Here is an 18,013-nt window from a genome sequence, read left to right as displayed (position 1 = left end):
ATCAGAATGCGCAACATTAGGGACTTTGATATACGAGGACTGGAAGACTTCGACGGGAGTAGCAGTGGACCCGGGAACCTGTCGCTATCTCGTCGTATTGCCAAAGACAAAATGCCTAACAACTAGTGTATTTTCGAAATTTTCGTATAGGACGGCGACGTCAATAAATTGAGCTTCATAAAAGCTTCACAAAACTAATGAAACTCTTTAGCCCCTTTGCAAGGAGCCTCGATTCTATAGCCTGTTTCTACATTTAATTGGTTATCTCCTGGATATTTCTATGCAAGACATGCGTCGACTACGATATACATGTACAAAGTGACAAACTGGCCTAAGCGCAAAGTGAAATGAAATTCATGCTAATGAATGTGGTTCATTCACGAACGATATCTAAACTCAAAGTAAATCGGACAAAAATCCTCGGGAGAGTGTCGTACAATAACATTATGTGGAAAGCCATTGGATCTCTTTAGCACGAATCAGCCACGCTGCAAATCTTAAGTCCTGCCTTGAGCTGCAGCCTTCCGCTGATTAGGATTACGGCTCCATCTTCAACTTTAATGCTTCCATTATCTAATAGATTGTTTCATTTTTTTGTTTTTGTTTTTGTTGTTTTGTTTTTCGATTTTACATTGTTATGTCGCATATGGCTTCACTCAAACATTCCGATGGTACATACAAGAAAGCCTCTTCGATAAGTGAAAGTCTTAGTTTGAGATCAGTAATATCTTGCAAATGGGACAGTCAACCGGACGGCTCTGGGACCAAACACTATGTTTAATATGTCTAACATTTGAAATCGCCTCTACTAGATGTTGTAAAACAGATATCACTCGTGGTTGTTCGTGTAACGATATCATCTACAATCTGCTACTCCAGGCAATACCAACAACTACTTGTACCTGAACACTTCATTTCATAGAGGGAACTTTATAACTACTCTGCTTAGCCATTTTAATTTATTTCAGGCCACAACAGCCGAAAGTAGGTTGAAATTCCAATTAAATTTATATGCTCTTTCACTGACTGTGTTCTGAAGGGTTTGCTCAGAGCTTTTCTTTTTTTCTTGCCCTTTCACTAAAACCAACACCTCTGAATTCCAATTTCATCTCTAAGTAGTCCATGGTTGCTCATTCTTATTCACTTGCAATTCAACTTCATTTTATTGCATTTTTAATTTGATTAACTGCACTAATTGCAGTTGTGCCGGAAGTGACAATAATTGATGTGTAATAACAGTCTGTCATTAAACGAAGACAGGTACTGCTGACATGCCAGCATATTGCTTTGCCACCGGTGTCTGAAGTGCAGTGGGAAAAAGATGCACCTGTGATAGCAAGAAATGATAGTGCGGAGAATAGTGACTCACGAGAGACTATTCCTCAATACAAAGATTACCAATTTAAATAAAATTGTGAGGGTTCTTGTTTCTTCTAGGACTCTTAGTTCATGGTTTCTCAAAGCAAAACACACCTGATTTTGTATCTGATGACGTACAAACGTCATTAATAACGAGACAGTGATATCATCAGTAAACGTGAAAAAAAAAATGGTTTTATTTGTTTGCCGAGACTAACTGCCGGTAGAAATTTAAAGAAATAGTGTTCAGTTCAAAGAGCCAAGAACATTTTTTTTCACTTGTACCTCGCATTCTTTTTCAATCTATTTTTACCTTTTGAGTAATTGCTAATGTACTTGGATTGTACATGAATTGTTGTTGAAGAGTGTATAATTACATAAATTAACTCAACGGTGAAACCAAACCCACCATTGAATGTGTCAGTTGACTCAAAAACCTCTCGAGTAGTGAATATTTCCTGGATTGCTGGTTTTGATGGGAACAGTGCAATTCAGAACTACACAGTAAAGAGAAGTCTAGATAATGCAGAGTTTGTAGAAGCTGTTTGTCAAGGATCCCTGTCAGATAGTTCCCGTGTGGTGTCCAGTACAAGTGCTTCTCTTGGACACCTCTCACCTTGGACATTATATTACTTTAAATTGTTTGTAAGAAACACTAGCACTAGTGATGGGAGCCCTGTAGTGAATATTTCCACAGATGAAGAAGGTGCTGTACATGTATATAAACAATGTAGTTGTTTCAACATTTACATACACGTAATCTGTATAACAGTTGAATTTATACAACTTATTGCTTTCATCCTCATTACTCAGGCACAGACTTCTTGATGTTTTGATAACAAGGCGAATTACTGATCAATTTGAATATTATGCGTAATTAAAATGTGACAGCTTTTTTGCAGCTAATTGAAAATAATATACATAAAAAAAGGCTAATAAATATGTTGGTTGTTTATTTATTTTCTTTATCCATTAACCACTATTGGTTCTTGCAAAGTCGGGTGTATACATGAACAGCTGTATGTAAAAAGGGTCACTGACTCAGGAAAGTAATTAAGAATAAAAGGTCACCTTCACTATTACTTTTGGGAATTTTTTGCTTTTCGAACTTTTCAGTTCTTTCTTGGCTTGTTTCCTTGTTTACTTGGGTTTGCTGCCTTGCTTCATTCTCTACTCTTTTGTTGCCACATTTTTGTGTGTAATGTTTATGCCAAGTTACTGTTCGCCTTTGAAACTTAAATTAACTTTCTATGCCAGAGCCTGGTGCTGCACCTGAAAGTGTGACAGGACAGAACAGCAGCTCAACCAGCATCTTAGTCATGTGGGATGAAGTTCCAGCTGATCAACAGAATGGTATCATCACGGGTTACACCATTGTTTACAAGTCACAAACAGAAAATAACGATGGAAATGTTCAAGTAAATGCCTCTTTTCGTCAGACAGAATTGACAAACCTAAAGGAGTACGTCAACTACAATATCACAGTGCTTGCATCTACTGTGAAAGGAGATGGACCAGCCAGTGATCCCATTGTTGTAAGAACAGACCAGGATAGTAAGTTATCTTTCTTATCAAATTTTCTTCTAGATGTTTTGGTAATTTCTTAGCGCTTTGTAGACTGATTGAAAAACTTTAATCAGTAGAAGTGTGTCCTTTGAAAGCAACCATTTTTAAGCGATGACGTGGTCGTCGCTTACTGCTGGCAAGCTGCATTCTTTTGGATAAGTGGCTTCACACTTTTTTTCTCGCTGCGTTTATGTCGCGCACGATTTACCCCTCTGGGGAAGCAAAATGCACTCTGGGAGCTAGTAAATTTGACACACTAAAAATTCGCCATCTTTGGTTTCGGGGAGTGGGAAACTTTTTCTTTGCGGGCGACCTTTTGAGTTTGTAGGATCCGGGTAATGCCTTTATTTTCAGCTTTTTTTTTTGAGTCTGGATTGTGCTTTATCGAGTATACGAAAATTTGCGCCCACGGACAAACTCAAAATAAGAACACATCGTCCATTTATACCAATTTAGATCGACGAGCAAGTCTCACACGCAATAGGTCAAAGGTCCGCATTAACTTTACGTATTGGTGAGCGTTGTTTAGGCCGGACCTTTGCCTGTCTTTAGTTGAATTGAATGAACACTGTCAGAGCACTGTATCAGGGTTGGACACTTAATTTTGGGAGCACTCGCCATTCGGGTGACCCTCAAAATGCTCTCGCCCGGACCACTTTTCTCTCGCCCATAAGTTTACCCCCACCACCACCACCACCACTACCCCAACCTGGTATTCCCTTCGTATCACGGGCAGCTTTTGGGACTTTTTCGTTCTTTTTCCCGTCGACAACTTTAGAAACTCCGGAAATATATTTCCACATTTGTACCGCGATCAGCTTACTCCATTTTTAAACTTACCGGGAGAACACGCATTGATCAGAGTGCTGAGAAAGTATGGGAAAACAATTCGCTCTCAACGTTGTTTAGCACATGGCAGACCGAGGATTATTACTTCTATGAACTTCTATTTAAAGCTTCTTATAAACTACTAGCCTAGAGTGGCATAGTGATCTCTGGCAGGCTTTTGTTTTCATAGACATCACACAGCACGAGATCCAGATCTAACACTAGTAACTACCAAGAGGAAGGTCTATGGCAAACGCTAAAAGAAGCAGGTCATTAATTAGTAACTCATATAAACACAGCAAAGCCCAATCAACCACCATTCAAAGTTACCTTGTTTTGAACTTTTCTATCAGAACCTAATGGCGCTCCACAAAATGTGATAGGACAGAACAGCAGCTCAACCAGCATCTTAGTCACGTGGGACGAAGTTTTAGCTGATAAACAGAATGGTATCATCACGGGTTACACCATTATATACCAGTCACAAACAGAGAATAACAATGGAAGTGTTTTGGTTGGTGCCAATGATCGTCAAAAGAATTTGACAGAACTAAAGGAGTATGTCAACTACAATATCACAGTGTTTGCATCTACTGTCAAAGGAAATGGACCAGCCAATGACCCTGTTGTTGTAGTTAGAACAGACCAGGACAGTAAGTCATTTTAATTTGAATCGTTTTCCTGTGGGTGTTATGGTGGATTTTGTGGCTGCTTCGTTCTTGTTTGTTAATCACTTTCGAGCTGACCTCTCCTGTGTAAAATTGGCTTCTTTAACCAGTTAGAGGCAGAAAACTGAAAATATCAATGACAGGAATTTTGTCAAAGAAAACACAGCAAAGCCCAATCAACCACCATTCAAAGTTAACTTGTTTTGAAAGAAAAGAATGAGACACTTAACTTAAGTTAGGAGTGTGCATAAGCACAATAATGTGATAGGTACCTTCGTTGCAAGCAGAATTAGGGGATGGTGTCCTTTACTCCAAACTTTCTTTGAACAACCACTTGTTTTCCCTAGAGCTTTTTCGTAGTTCTTTCGAGTGGCTATGGTTTTTTCCTAGGTGTTAAAAAAAATTGGACGTTCCCACCTTATACAAGGCAAATTTGAGCTGATTAAACGCCTGTCAACGGCTTATTAATAGACTGCAACAGCCTTTATGTTATAACATTTTTTTGTACGTAAATATTACGAGTGTACAGTTCCCACTACATCAGGCAACTAACAGACATGTCCTTGACAACCTTAAAAAAAAGTTCTTTTGGAAGTCTTCGTAGGAATCATATATGAAAGCCTGGTGACAATCATTGCAAAATTAACTGGTTTTGGACTTATTCTTTCAGAACCTGATGGTGCTCCACAAAATGTAATAGGCCAGAACAGCAGCTCAACCAGCATCTTAGTCATGTGGGATGAAGTTCCAGGTGATAAACAGAATGGTATCATTACGGTTTACACCATTACTTACCGGTCACAAACAGAGAATGACGATGGAAGTGTTTTGGTTGGTGCCAATGATCGTCAAAAGAATTTGACAGAACTAAAGGAGTACGTCAACTACAATATCAAAGTGTTTGCATCTACTGTGAAAGGAAATGGACCAGCTAATGACCCTGTCATTGTAGTTAGAACAGACCAGGACAGTAAGTCATTTTAATATGAATCCTTTTCTTCTGGGTGTTATGGTGGATTTTGTGGCCTCTTGGTTCTTGGTTGTTAATCACTTTGGAGCGCACCTCTCCTGTGTAGAATTGGCTTCTTTAACCAGTGAGAGGCAGGAAGCTGAAAATATTAATGAAAGGAATTTTGTCAAAGAAAATAACCCGTGCACTTTGAAGGACGGTAGAAATGTCGGGTATTAGAATTCCATAAACTGTTTACATGGTAAGGTATCATATTGGTATAGATGATTTTCTTTCCTCTTCATTGTTTTGAAATCAAATCGTTACGGGAAGACCAAGAATCGTTTTTTAAACATGAACTATTATTATTATATTGTTAGCTCCGTGAGCGGGCAAGATGAATCAATTCCTACGCTGCGATTGGCTACCCGAGCGGGAAAGCTTGAGCTAGATTGGCCTCTCGGGACTACCCGCTGTGTCCCACAAGAAAAATTTAGCCATATAATAAATCCTCTATTGACCAAACTTGTTCGGTCAAGATGGCTAGTTATTCCGTCTCGGTCCACAAACACGCAAAAAAAAAAAAAAAAATTGGCCAATGTCCAGCCATCTTGACCGAACACTCGGTCAATAACCCATATCTATTATACAGTATTGAAGGTACAGTTAGGACAGTGCCCTATCTTTAGCGGACAGTTGTCAGAGTCCTAAAAATATGTATCGAAATATCAGTTTTATACTGCAAACCAGATTTGCGTGTTACCATCACTGTTAAGCGGCTGGGGTCACCGTTTTGCCATCCCAACCAGAAAATTATTTTCGAATTGTTTCCATACTCTATTAAACGGCCAACGAAAATAATTATGGCTTGTCATTTCTTTACACTGCTGCAGCTGATGAAAGGAAAGAATGAGAAACTTAACTTAAGTTAAGAGTGTACATAAGCACATTAATATGATAGATACCTTTGTTGGTAGCAGAATTAAAGGATAGTGTCCTTTACTCTAAACTTTCTTTGAACAACCACTTGCTAGGCCATTTGTTTTTGCTCAAGCTTTTTTGTAGTTCTTTGGAGTGGCTACGTTTTTTTTTTTGTTTTTTTTTTTCCTAGGTGTTAAGAAATTCGACGTTCCCACCTCATACAAGGCAAATTTGAGCTGATTAAACGCCTTTCAACGGCTTATTAATAGACTGCAACAACCTTTATGTTACATTTTTTTTGTACGTACATATTACTAGTGTACAGTTCCCACTACATCAGGTAACTAACAGACATGTCCTGGACAACCTTAAGAAACAGTTCTTTTTGAAGTCTTCGTAAAAATCATATATGAAAGCCTAGTGAAAATCATTGCAAAATTAACTTGTTTTGGACTTATTCTTTCAGAACCTGATGATGCTCCACAAAATGTTAGAGGACAGAACAGCAGCTCAACCAGCATCTTAGTCATGTGGGATGATGTTCCAGGTGATAAACAGAATGGTATCATCACGGGTTATACAGTTACTTACTACTCACAAACAGAACATGACAGTGGGAATGTTCTAGCTGGTCCTGATGATCGTCAAAAGGAATTGGTGAATCTAAAGGAGTGGGTCAACTACAATATCACAGTGTTTGCATCTACTGTCAAAGGAGATGGACCAGCCAGTGATCCTCCGATTGTTGTTAGAACAGGTCAAGATAGTAAGTAGGTTTCCTAATAAGTTTCCCTTTTGATCGTGATGGTGGATGCTTACAGATTTATGTCATTTCATTTAAAGACTCAGGGAATCTGGTCAGTAAAGTTGAGTTGCGAAAGATTTCTTTTTAAGGTCCTGCCGCTTAAGATTTATTGAAACAGAAACACGGAAAAGAAACTCTGAAAAAGCTGTTGTGAGGCTATGACAAGCCTGAGGAAAAAAATACTCAGGCTTTTTTAGCTATTTACTGAGGCCCAACCCGTTGGCTTCAATATAACTTTGTTTATAACTTGTATATTAGAACCTGATGGTGCTCCACAAAATGTACAAGGACAGAACAGCAGCTCAACCAGCATCTTAGTCATGTGGAATGGAGTTCCAGCTGATAAACAGAATGGTATCATCACGGGTTACACCATTACTTACCACTCACAAACAGAGAATGAGAATGGAACTGTTGAAGTAAATGGCTCTGATCGCCAAACGGAGTTGGCAAATCTAAAGGAGTACGTTAACTACAATATCACAGTGTTTGCATCTACTGTGAACGGAGATGGCCCAGCCAGTGTTCCTATTGTTGTTAGAACCGACCAGGATAGTAAGTAATTTTTCTAAGCATTATTTTCGAGTGGTTGTTTTAGTAATTTCATACTCCAATTTATTTCAAAAACTCAAATCGATAGAGGTGTCTTTTGAAAGCAAACATTTGTGTAGTTATAGGTAAAGTAGGCATCATGCTAAGTTAATTGATACCAAAATACTCAGCACTTGAGGGGTGTATGAGAATTGAGGGAAATCTCTGTGAAGTAAGAGAGGATGCAATTTCGAATTGATTTTCTATTCTTTCTATGTTTGTTAAGACCAATTGCTGCGGTAACGCCAACTCCGGTGATTTCCCTCTCAAAAACGACTGGTCTGGCCTGGCAGTGAAAATCATCTTCAAATTTCTTACAGTATATATATTTTACCCAAATACGTTCCATAACTAGTATCTGGGAGTATAAGGTACTAGGACCCTACCCCATTTGTTTGCCATGTAAATCTGTTTTTAACCTCTGCGTCAGAACCTGATGGTGCTCCACAAAATGTTAGAGGACAGAACAGCAGCTCAACAAGTATCTTAGTCATGTGGGATGAAGTTCCGGCTGAACAACAGAATGGTATCATCACGGGTTACACAGTTACTTACTACTCACAAACAGAACATGACAGTGGGAATGTTCTAGCTGGTCCTGATGATCGTCAAAAGGAATTGGTAAATCTAAAGGAGTGGGTCAACTACAATATCACAGTGTTTGCATCTACTGTCAAAGGAGATGGACCGGCCAGTGATCCTCCGATTGTTGTTAGAACAGGTCAAGATAGTAAGTAGATTTCCTAACAAGTTTCCCTTTTGATCGTGATGGTGGATGCTTACAGATTTATGTCATTTCATTTTAAGACTCAGGAAATCTGGTCAGTAAAGTTGAGTTGCGAAAGATTTCTTTTTAAGGTCCTGCCGCTTAAGATTTATTGCATTCAAATTTAAAGAAACACGGAAAAGAAACTCTGAAAAAGCTGTTGTGAGGTTATGACAAGCCTGAGAAAAAAAAAATACTCAGGCTTTTTTAGCTATTTACTGAGGCCCAACCCGTTGGCTTCAATATAACTTTGTTTATAACTTGTATATTAGAACCTGATGGTGCTCCACAAAATGTACAAGGACAGAACAGCAGCTCAACCAGCATCTTAGTCATGTGGAATGGAGTTCCAGCTAATCAACAGAGTGGTATCATCACGGGTTACACAATTACTTACCACTCACAAACAGAGAATGACAATGGAACTGTTGAAGTAAATGGCTCTGTTCGTCAAACGGAATTGACAAATCTAAAGGAGTACGTCAACTACAATATTACAGTTTTTGCATCTACTGTGAAGGGAGATGGCCCAGCCGGTGTTCCTATTGTTGTTAGAACCGACCAGGATAGTAAGTAATTTTTCTAAGCATTAGTTTTTGAGTGGTTGTTTCAGTAATTTCATACTCCAATTTATTTCAAGAACGTAAATCGATAGAGGTGTCTTTTGAAAGCAAACATTTGTGTAGTTATAGCTAAAGTAGGCATCATGCTAAGTTAATTGATACCAAAATACTCAGCACTTGAGGGGTGTATGAGAATTGAGGGCAATCTCTGTGAGGTAAGGGTGATGCAATTTCGAAATGATTTTCTATTCTTTCTATATTTGTTAAGACCAATTGTTGCGATAACGCGAACTCCAGTGATTTCCCTCTCAAGAACAACTGGTCTGACCTGGCAGTGAAAATCATCTTCAAATTTCTTACAGTATATAGATATTACCCAAATACGGTCCATAAATAGTCTCTGGGAGTACAAGGAACTAGGGCCTACACCATTCGTTTGCCATGTAAATCTGTTTTTAACCTCTGCGTCAGAACCTGATGGTGCTCCACAAAATGTTAGAGGACAGAACAGCAGCTCAACAAGCATCTTAGTTATGTGGGATGAAGTTCCAGCTGATCAACAGAATGGTATCATCACGGGTTACACAGTTACTTACTACTCACAAACAGAACATGACAGTGGGAATGATCTGGCTGGTCCTAATGATCGTCAAAAGGAATTGGTAAATCTAAAGGAGTGGGTCAACTACAATATCACAGTGTTTGCATCTACTGTCAAAGGAGATGGACCTGCTAGTCTTCCTTTCATTGTTGTTAGAACAGACCAGGATAGTAAGTTGATTTCCATTTTAAGTTTCCCTTTGATTTATAGCATTTTATTAAAAGATTCAGGGAACCTGGTCAGTAGAGGTCAATTGCGAAAGATTTCGTTTTTAAGTTAGGCTGTTTGAGATGTAATACATTCGACTTTAAAAAGAAAAAATTCAAGGAACACAGAAAAAACTGTTGGAAAGCTATCGCAAATCTAAAAAAGGAAAAAAAATCCTCAGGATTCTTTAACAAGTTAGGCCCCATCCCATTCGTTGCATTATAACTCTGTTTTTAACTTCTATATCAGGTCCTGATGGTGCTCCACAAAATCTACAAGGACAGAACAGCAGCTCAACAAGCATTTTAGTCATTTGGGACGAGGTTCCAGCTAATGAACAAAATGGTATCATCACGGGTTACACCATTACTTACCACTCACAAACAGAGAATGACAATGGAACTGTTCAAGTAACTGGCCCTGTTCGCCAAACAGAATTGACGAATCTAAAGGAGTACGTTAACTACGATATCGCAGTGTTTGCATCTACTGTGAACGGGGATGGACCAGCCAGTGTTCCTATTGTTGTTAAAACAGACCAGGATAGTGAGTAATTTTTCTAATCATTATTTTTGGGTGTTTGTTTCAGTATTTTCATACTCTAGTTCATTTCAAGAACTGCAATCCATAGAGGTATCTTTTGAAAGCAAACATTTGTGTAGTTATAGCTAAATAAGGCATCATGCTAAGTTAATTGATCCAAAAATACTCCGCTTTTGAGCGGCGTTTGAAATTTAAGGGAAATCTTTCTGTAGAACGAGATGATGCAATTTTATTTCCTATTCAGTTCCTATGTTTGTTAAGACCAATTGACACAATAACGCGAACTCCAGTGATTTCCTTCTCAGGAACAATTAGTCTGACCTGGCAATGAAAATCATCTTCAAATTTCTTACGGTATATAGATTTTACCCTGATACGTTCTATGACTAGCCTTTGGGATTACACGGTACTTAGGCCCTATCCCATTCGTTTACAATGTAAATCTGTTTCTTTAACTTCTGCGTCAGAACCTGATGGTGCTCCACAAAACGTGAGAGGACATAACAGCAGCTCAACCAGCATCTTAGTCACGTGGGATAGAGTTCCAGCTGATCAACGGAATGGTATCATCACGGGTTACATGGTTACTTACCAGTCGCAAACAGAGTATGACAATGGGAATGTTCACGTAAATGGCTCTGTTCGTGTAATGGCACTGACGGTTCTAAAGGAGTATGTCAACTACAATATCACAGTTTTTGCATTTACTGTCAAAGGAGATGGACCAGCCAGTGACCCCATTGTTGTGAGAACAGGCCAGGATAGTATGTAATTTTTCTTATCATTATTTTTTTAAATCATTATTGTGTAGTTATAGGTGAAGAAGGCATGATGCCAAATTAACTGATCCCAAAATATGTAGCACTTAAGGGGCCAGGAGGGAATTTATGGGAATCTTTTCGAGAAGAGGGATAATGCAGTTTCATTTCCTATTGTTGACGCATGTTTGTGAAAGCGAATCAATGGGCTTGATTGACCTTCAGTAAATTCCCTCTAAGCAACAACTGGTCTGATCTGGCGGTAAAAATCATCTCCAAACTTCTAACAATATCTACTGTCAAAGGAGATGGACCAGCCAGTGATCCTCCGATTGTTGTTAGAACAGGTCAAGATAGTAAGTAGATTTCCTTATAAGTTTCCCTTTGATCGTCATGGTGGATGCTTACAGATTTATGTCATTTCATTTTAAGACTCAGGGAATCTGGTCAGTAAAGTTGAGTTGCGAAAGATTTGTTTTTTAGGTCCTGCCGCTTAAGATTTATTGCATTCAAATTTGAAGAAACACGGAAAAGAAACTGTGAAAAAGCTGTTGTGAGGCTATGACAAGCCTGAGAAAAAAAAAATACTCAGGCTTTTTTAGCTATTTACTGAGGCCCAACCCGTTGGCTTCAATATAACTTTGTTTATAACTTGTATATTAGAACCTGATGGTGCTCCACAAAATGTACGAGGAAAGAACAGCAGCTCAACCAGCATCTTAGTCATGTGGAATGGAGTTCCAGCTAATCAACAGAGTGGTATCATCACGGGTTACACAATTACTTACCACTCACAAACAGAGAATGACAATGGAACTGTTCAAGTAAATGACTCTGTTCGCCAAACGGAATTGACAAATCTAAAGGAGTACGTTAACTACAATATCACAGTTTTTGCATCGACTGTGAAGGGAGATGGCCCAGCCAGTGTTCCTATCGTTGTTAGAACCGACCAGGATAGTAAGTAATTTTTCTAAGCATTATTTTTGATTGGTTGTCTCAATAATTTCATACTTCAATTTATTTCAAAAACTTCAATCGATAGAGGTGTCTTTTGAAAGCAAACATTTGTGGAGTTATAGGTAAAGAAGGCATCATGCTAAGTTAATTGATACCAAAATACTCCGCACTTGAGGGGTGTATGAGAATAGAGGGAAATCTCTCTGAGGAAAGAAATGATGCAATTTCGAATCATTTTCTATTCTTTCTATGTTTGTTAAGACCAATTCCTGCGATAACGCGAACTCCAGTGATTTCCCTCTCAAGAACAACTGGTCTGACCTGGCAGTGAAAACCATCTTTACATTTCTTACAGTATATAGATTTTACCCAAATACGTTCCATAACTAGTCCCTCGGAGTACAAAGAACTAGGGCCCTATCCCATTCGTTTGCAATGTAAATCTGTTTTTAACCTCTGCGTCAGAACCTGATGTTGCTCCACAAAATGTAAGAGGACAGAACAGCAGCTCAACAAGCATCTTAGTTATGTGGGATGAAGTTCCAGCTGATCAACAGAATGGTATCATTACGGGTTACATGATTACTTACCAGTCACAAGCAGAGAATGACAATGGAAGTATTCCAGCTGGTCCTGATGATCGTCAAAAGGAATTGACCGGTCTAAAGGAGTACGTCAACTACAATATCATAGTGTTTGCTTCTACTGTCAAAGGAGATGGACCTGCTAGTGTTCCTTTCATTGTTGTTAGAACAGACCAGGATAGTAAGTTAATTTCCTTTTTAAGTTTCCCTTTGATGTATGCCATTTTATTAAAAGATTCAGGGAATCTGGTCAATAGAAGTCAGTTGCGAAAGGTTTTGTTTTTAAGCTAGGCTTTTTGAGATGTATTGCATTCGACTTTAAAAAAAATTTCAAGGAGCACAGAAAAAGCCGTTGGAAAGTTATCGCAAATCTAAAAAAGGAAAAAAAATCCTGAGGATTGTTTAGCAAGTTAGGCCCCATCCCATTCGTTGCATTATAACTCTGTTTTTAACTTCTATATCAGGTCCTGATGGTGCTCCACAAAATCTACAAGGACAGAACAGCAGCTCAACAAGCATTTTAGTCATTTGGGATGAAGTTCCAGCTAATGAACAAAATGGTATCATCACGGGTTACACCATTACTTACCACTCACAAACAGAGAATGACAATGGAACTGTTCAAGTAAATGGCTCTGTTCGCCAAACGGAATTGACAAATCTAAAGGAGTACGTTAACTACAATATCGCAGTGTTTGCATCTACTGTCAAAGGAGCTGGACCACGCAGTGATCCTGTTATTTTTGTTCGAACCGATCAAGATAGTAAGTACGTTTTTAATACTTTATGCCTTTGAGTTTTGAGACAGTTTCTTACTGATTTGTTCTACTCGGGAATTCTCTCATCAGCCGAGGCTTTAAAAGTTTGTCTTGTTTTGGACCCCAGCGGCGAAAGATGTGAAAGTATTTTAAAGCCCTCACGGGATATAACTGGAAAACTACTCGTTGTTCAATGATCAATGCATTTTCCAGTTGTTTTAGCCTCAAGCTTTGCTAGAGGGTTTTGTTCGAAAGAAAGCTAAGGTCAATTTTGACCTGAACGATATTCCTAAGAGGGTGTCGTGACGCATTTAATCCCAATTTCTACATTGCACTCTTGGTAGAGAAAGTTAGCTAATTGCGCTCTAGGTTGGTTGTTTTATAAATTAAAGAAAGAAAGCGTGGTTCGCATGGCTTGGAGGCGCGCTATTTGTAAAAGTTCTTTGTTGCTTGCTAAACTCTAGCCCGGGCCAGTATACAGCAATATCGCTGAGTTATCAGTCGTCTTGAAATGACTGAATGATAAATGTCTTGTTTTAGCGTAAAATAACGTGGAATTTATCGAAACATAACGGTAGTCTTCGCTGTCTTGGTTAATTTGAATCCCGAAACAAGCCAAGAAAGCAACAATATTCATTCAATTATATTCAAAACGAAAAATTCCCAAAAGTTAAGTAACATGCCAAATAATGCATTGAATTTGCTGTCTGCCACCGAGAGCTCAACTTGATCTATTAATTACTTCCTGGAATTAATTTCACGTTTTCTTGCCTCTCGAGGACAATAACATCACAGGACTGCTATAAAAAAGATAATTGCAAACTATACACGAACTTGTGTAAACATGTCCAAATCAATTTACTCAAAAGAAGTATTTTATTATCTTGATTCACGTCAGAACCTACCGCTGCGCCAGTCAATGTGATAGGGTATAAAAGCAGCTCAGCCAGCATTTTTGTTCAGTGGAATGAAGTTCCAGTTGCTGATCAGAATGGTGTCATCTTGACTTACACTATCACCTTTCAGTCACTAACAACGAAGCACAATGGTAGTGTCACAGTCAACTATCCAGAACTCCAAAAGAATGTGACACATTTACAAGATTATATTAACTACAGTGTGCGTGTGTATGCATCTACTGAGAAGGGAAATGGACCAGCCAGTGAACCTATTGTTGTCATCACCGATCAGGAAGGTGAGTGATCTGTCTTTCCTTACTGTGAATTAGGGTGTGTTTCTTTCGGAAATCCAGGGAGCTTAAAGCGAGGAATTTTTTTAATTCACGAAGCGCTTTCTGCTCAAGATGTATCCTAGTATAGTTTGAACCTCTTTCTTTGTTCGTCAATACACTTGAAGCAAAGGGTTTATGCTTTTCGACGCTTTTTTATCCTAGGTTCCGTGTTTCACGTCTTTTTCACTTAGACCAAATCTGCCGTAGCTCTTGGCCTTTTGATGTACTCTAAGTATTTTTAAGATTTTCTTCCTTCTTCCCCCCATTCTGGGCTTCAGAACAATGATTATCCGGTTATCTGGTCTCAGGGCACCATCAAAACGTGATCAGTTAACTTTCATTTTTCCTCTCCGATTTTGTTCAAGAGAAAGTGTCCCGTTTCCATGTTAAATTGTCATATTTCACCAAGTATTGAAATAGATTGGATACAAAGATTCTACAAGGAACATTGAAAAAGCTTTCGGGGGGGGGGGGGAACAGGACTACATGGATGGTAGTGGATTATAGTTCAGCATTTCATCTTGTGATAGCTTGTAAAAAAATAAATAAATAAAAATTTCCATTCTGGCAAAATTTGAAATTTCTTAACGGATTACCTGCTTTTCTGTTCAGCTGATGTTTTTTTCTTTCCCTACTTCTGATGTATTTCTATTACAAGATGATAAAGCAAGTTAATAGCCGGCTTCCGGCCACACATGAACGTAATACAATTAAAACACAATAGACTTTGTCTCTTTAAATATAACTCAGAATGAAAAAATGAGAGCACTGTTTTACTGTCAAGGAATATTCTTAAAAAGATATAAAATAGTAACCTTACTGACCTTCGTGAATCTAACCCAAGGTCCTAGATGTCTTATTTGTGTCATCGCATTTTTTTTTCCTTTTTCTTTTTCTTTTTTTTTTTTTTATTTTATTATTATTTTTTTTTTGCCGACTTTTTTGCCGACTTACTGCGCAGGCTATCAAATGACTAATGACTTAACAAGTTCGTTTACTTCTGTTTTCAGAACAACCCACTATCACTGTACAACCACAAGCTCACGAAATAACTGAGGGAGACACGGTTGCTTTATCTTGTAAGGCTGATGGTAATCCAGGACCGACAATATCATGGACTGTAAATGGGTCCCCAATAGGTGCAAGAGACAATTCCAGGTTCAGTTTTTCAGAAAACAAACAGCAGTTGACAATAAGGAATGTGGAAAGAACAGACAGCGGAGTCTACAGATGTGTGGCGAGCAACAAATTTGGAAATGCTACATCCGATGCTGCTTCACTGGATATTCAATGTAATGAAATATCTGATGTTGATTTAGTTACCAATTGGGACGAAAGCTCTAACTCTCCTTACAGTACAAAGCATTTTATCGTGCATTTTACTCAGCGTATTTGTTTGGTTGGCTGTGATCATATAGTTCAATTATATCGTTGGCATCGAATTATCTTGCCACATCACTATGGACAATTGGATTGCTACACTAAGAAGTGGCGTCATTTCAACATATAACATAGCGTGATTATAGCATTAGGCAGTGAGAAAGTAAACGCTAATTATACACATCTAATTTTTTGGCTCCAGTGGACAGCACAAACCAATAATGTTTAATTATTACCTGTATATTCTTACGTGTTTACCCACTAGCTGAAATCTAAGCTTCTTCTAAGTTTTTACATTCGGATTACAAAAAGAAATACCCGAGAGTCCTTTTAAATCGAACAATGGCTTCAAGCATTAGAACTAGTTAGCGACCACTCCAGAACTCGATATCGGTGGATCAAATAAGATATTGCTAAGCTGGCACCTCTCTTTTAAACAGAAAAAAAGAAAACAACAACAACAACAGGAAACATTAACAGCAACAATCTTCCATCATAAGCAGGCGAATATTAACGTTAAAACCCAACGTTTCGGCGTCATCGTGACACCATTCTCTAGGCAAAGTAAATAAATAATGCGAATATTTGATTTATATACAGTCTCTACGAATAAACATAATAACAAAGGATCACAAGTTCTTCAAGTGCATACCTTTGCGAGAATCGACTCCGTTTGCACGTTTAGGGATGATTTAAGTATACTTACAAAAAGCATCGATCTCCTTAACTATAGACAATCAAATTTGTTAGGACATTTAGTAAGCACGTGAAATTGTTCTTAACCATCTCTAGGTAGGTTTATTGTTCTTAAACCATCCCTAAACGTGCAAACGGACTCGATTCACGCAAAGGTATTCACTCGAAGAACTTGTGATTCTTTGTAATTATGCTAATTTATATAGACTGTATAGAAATCAAATCTTCGCATTATTTATTCACTTTTCCTTGAGAATGGTGTCACGATGACGCCGAAACGTCAGCTTCTAACCTTAAAATTCGCCTGCTTATGTCTTAAGAAATCGTTATTGATTAATCTTCCATCACTATGTTTTCTTAACCTTTTTTTTTTTTAATTTTTATAATGTATCTTTAATAATAAATAATAATAATAATAACTTTATTTAACTTTATTTATTTTTAGTTGCACCTGAGATCTCCAAACATCCAAAGGATACTCGGGCAGCGGAAGGACAAGATGTTGTTTTCCATTGTTTGGTAGAAGGAAACCCAAAGCCGAGTGTTAGATGGACAAAAAATGAAGAAGAATTGAATTTAGCAGCAAATCCACGACTAAGCTCAGCTATAATAAACGACACACATAATTTGACAATAACTGATGTTCATCTATCAGACGCTCGTCAATACAGATGTCTAGCTAATAACAGTGTCGGTCAAACTACATCGTCTGCCGCGACGCTTATAGTGGAAGATTATTGTAAGTATTAATGCCAATTCACCAATCAATCAAAAACCGCGGCAATGGATTTTCATCTTTTTCGACTTTAGTAGGAAAGGGAATGTGTGAATTTTCCAATGCAAGCAAGTTGCAAGCAAGTTTGCTTGGCTGAAATTACCAGCTCATGCTTTCGGAGCGAAGGGTACAGTACCTTACGGCACTTTACGACTCGAGATGTGCCTTAACGAATTCTAGTTCACAAGCCGGATTTCTGGTGCATAGAACCAAATCTTAAGCAAAAACACGGCAACCCAGATTTTTAACGCAAAAATTAGGACCGTGTCTTAATTTACCTAATTTCACAACTCATATTACCAGTTTAACATATGAATTGTGTGCTACAGAAACTCGTAACTTGGATGTTTCAGTGTAAGCTGAAATCTGAGTTGCTCGTTATTTGAATTCACGACATGCATTTCCACTGTTCAAGAAGTGCTTTGTGGAAATGCACAGGTCGAACTTTCAAAGTGTGAGTTATAAGAACTTGCTAATCAGAGTTTTTACTTCAAAAATTCAGAT

The 18,013-nt window shown here is 38.2% G+C and overlaps 1 protein-coding gene across 3 annotated transcripts in view; it reads left to right on the top strand.

Moving 5' to 3' along the window:
- Positions 1-17,929, top strand: part of LOC145467315 (protein sidekick-1-like) — a 330,055-nt gene extending 312,126 nt beyond the window's left edge. The window contains exons 5-20 of one of the 3 annotated variants that reach the window (XM_081450857.1): positions 2,617-2,913; positions 4,107-4,406; positions 5,092-5,391; positions 6,758-7,048; positions 7,355-7,651; positions 8,118-8,417; positions 8,726-9,022; positions 9,488-9,787; positions 10,074-10,370; positions 10,835-11,131; positions 11,789-12,085; positions 12,551-12,850; positions 13,134-13,433; positions 14,326-14,622; positions 15,669-15,950; positions 17,180-17,902. In XM_081450857.1, the coding sequence (XP_081306983.1) occupies positions 2,617-2,913; positions 4,107-4,406; positions 5,092-5,391; positions 6,758-7,048; positions 7,355-7,651; positions 8,118-8,417; positions 8,726-9,022; positions 9,488-9,787; positions 10,074-10,370; positions 10,835-11,131; positions 11,789-12,085; positions 12,551-12,850; positions 13,134-13,433; positions 14,326-14,622; positions 15,669-15,950; positions 17,180-17,484 (4,757 nt within the window). In that variant the 3' untranslated portion in view covers positions 17,485-17,902. Of the gene's footprint in view, positions 1-2,616; positions 2,914-4,106; positions 4,407-5,091; positions 5,392-6,757; positions 7,058-7,354; positions 7,652-8,117; positions 8,418-8,725; positions 9,023-9,487; positions 9,788-10,073; positions 10,371-10,834; positions 11,132-11,788; positions 12,086-12,550; positions 12,851-13,133; positions 13,434-14,325; positions 14,623-15,668; positions 15,951-17,179 lie in introns of all 3 variants that reach the window. The other 2 variants (XM_081450856.1, XM_081450855.1) reach the window with 2 other exon arrangements.
- The last annotated feature ends 84 nt before the right edge of the window (positions 17,930-18,013 follow it).

This window comes from Orbicella franksi, chromosome 14 (assembly GCF_964199315.1).
Source record: "Orbicella franksi chromosome 14, jaOrbFran1.1, whole genome shotgun sequence".
Lineage (NCBI taxonomy): Eukaryota > Metazoa > Cnidaria > Anthozoa > Scleractinia > Merulinidae > Orbicella > Orbicella franksi.
The sequence above is the reverse complement of the archived record's forward strand: the minus strand, read 5'-3'. Positions and strand labels throughout refer to the sequence as shown.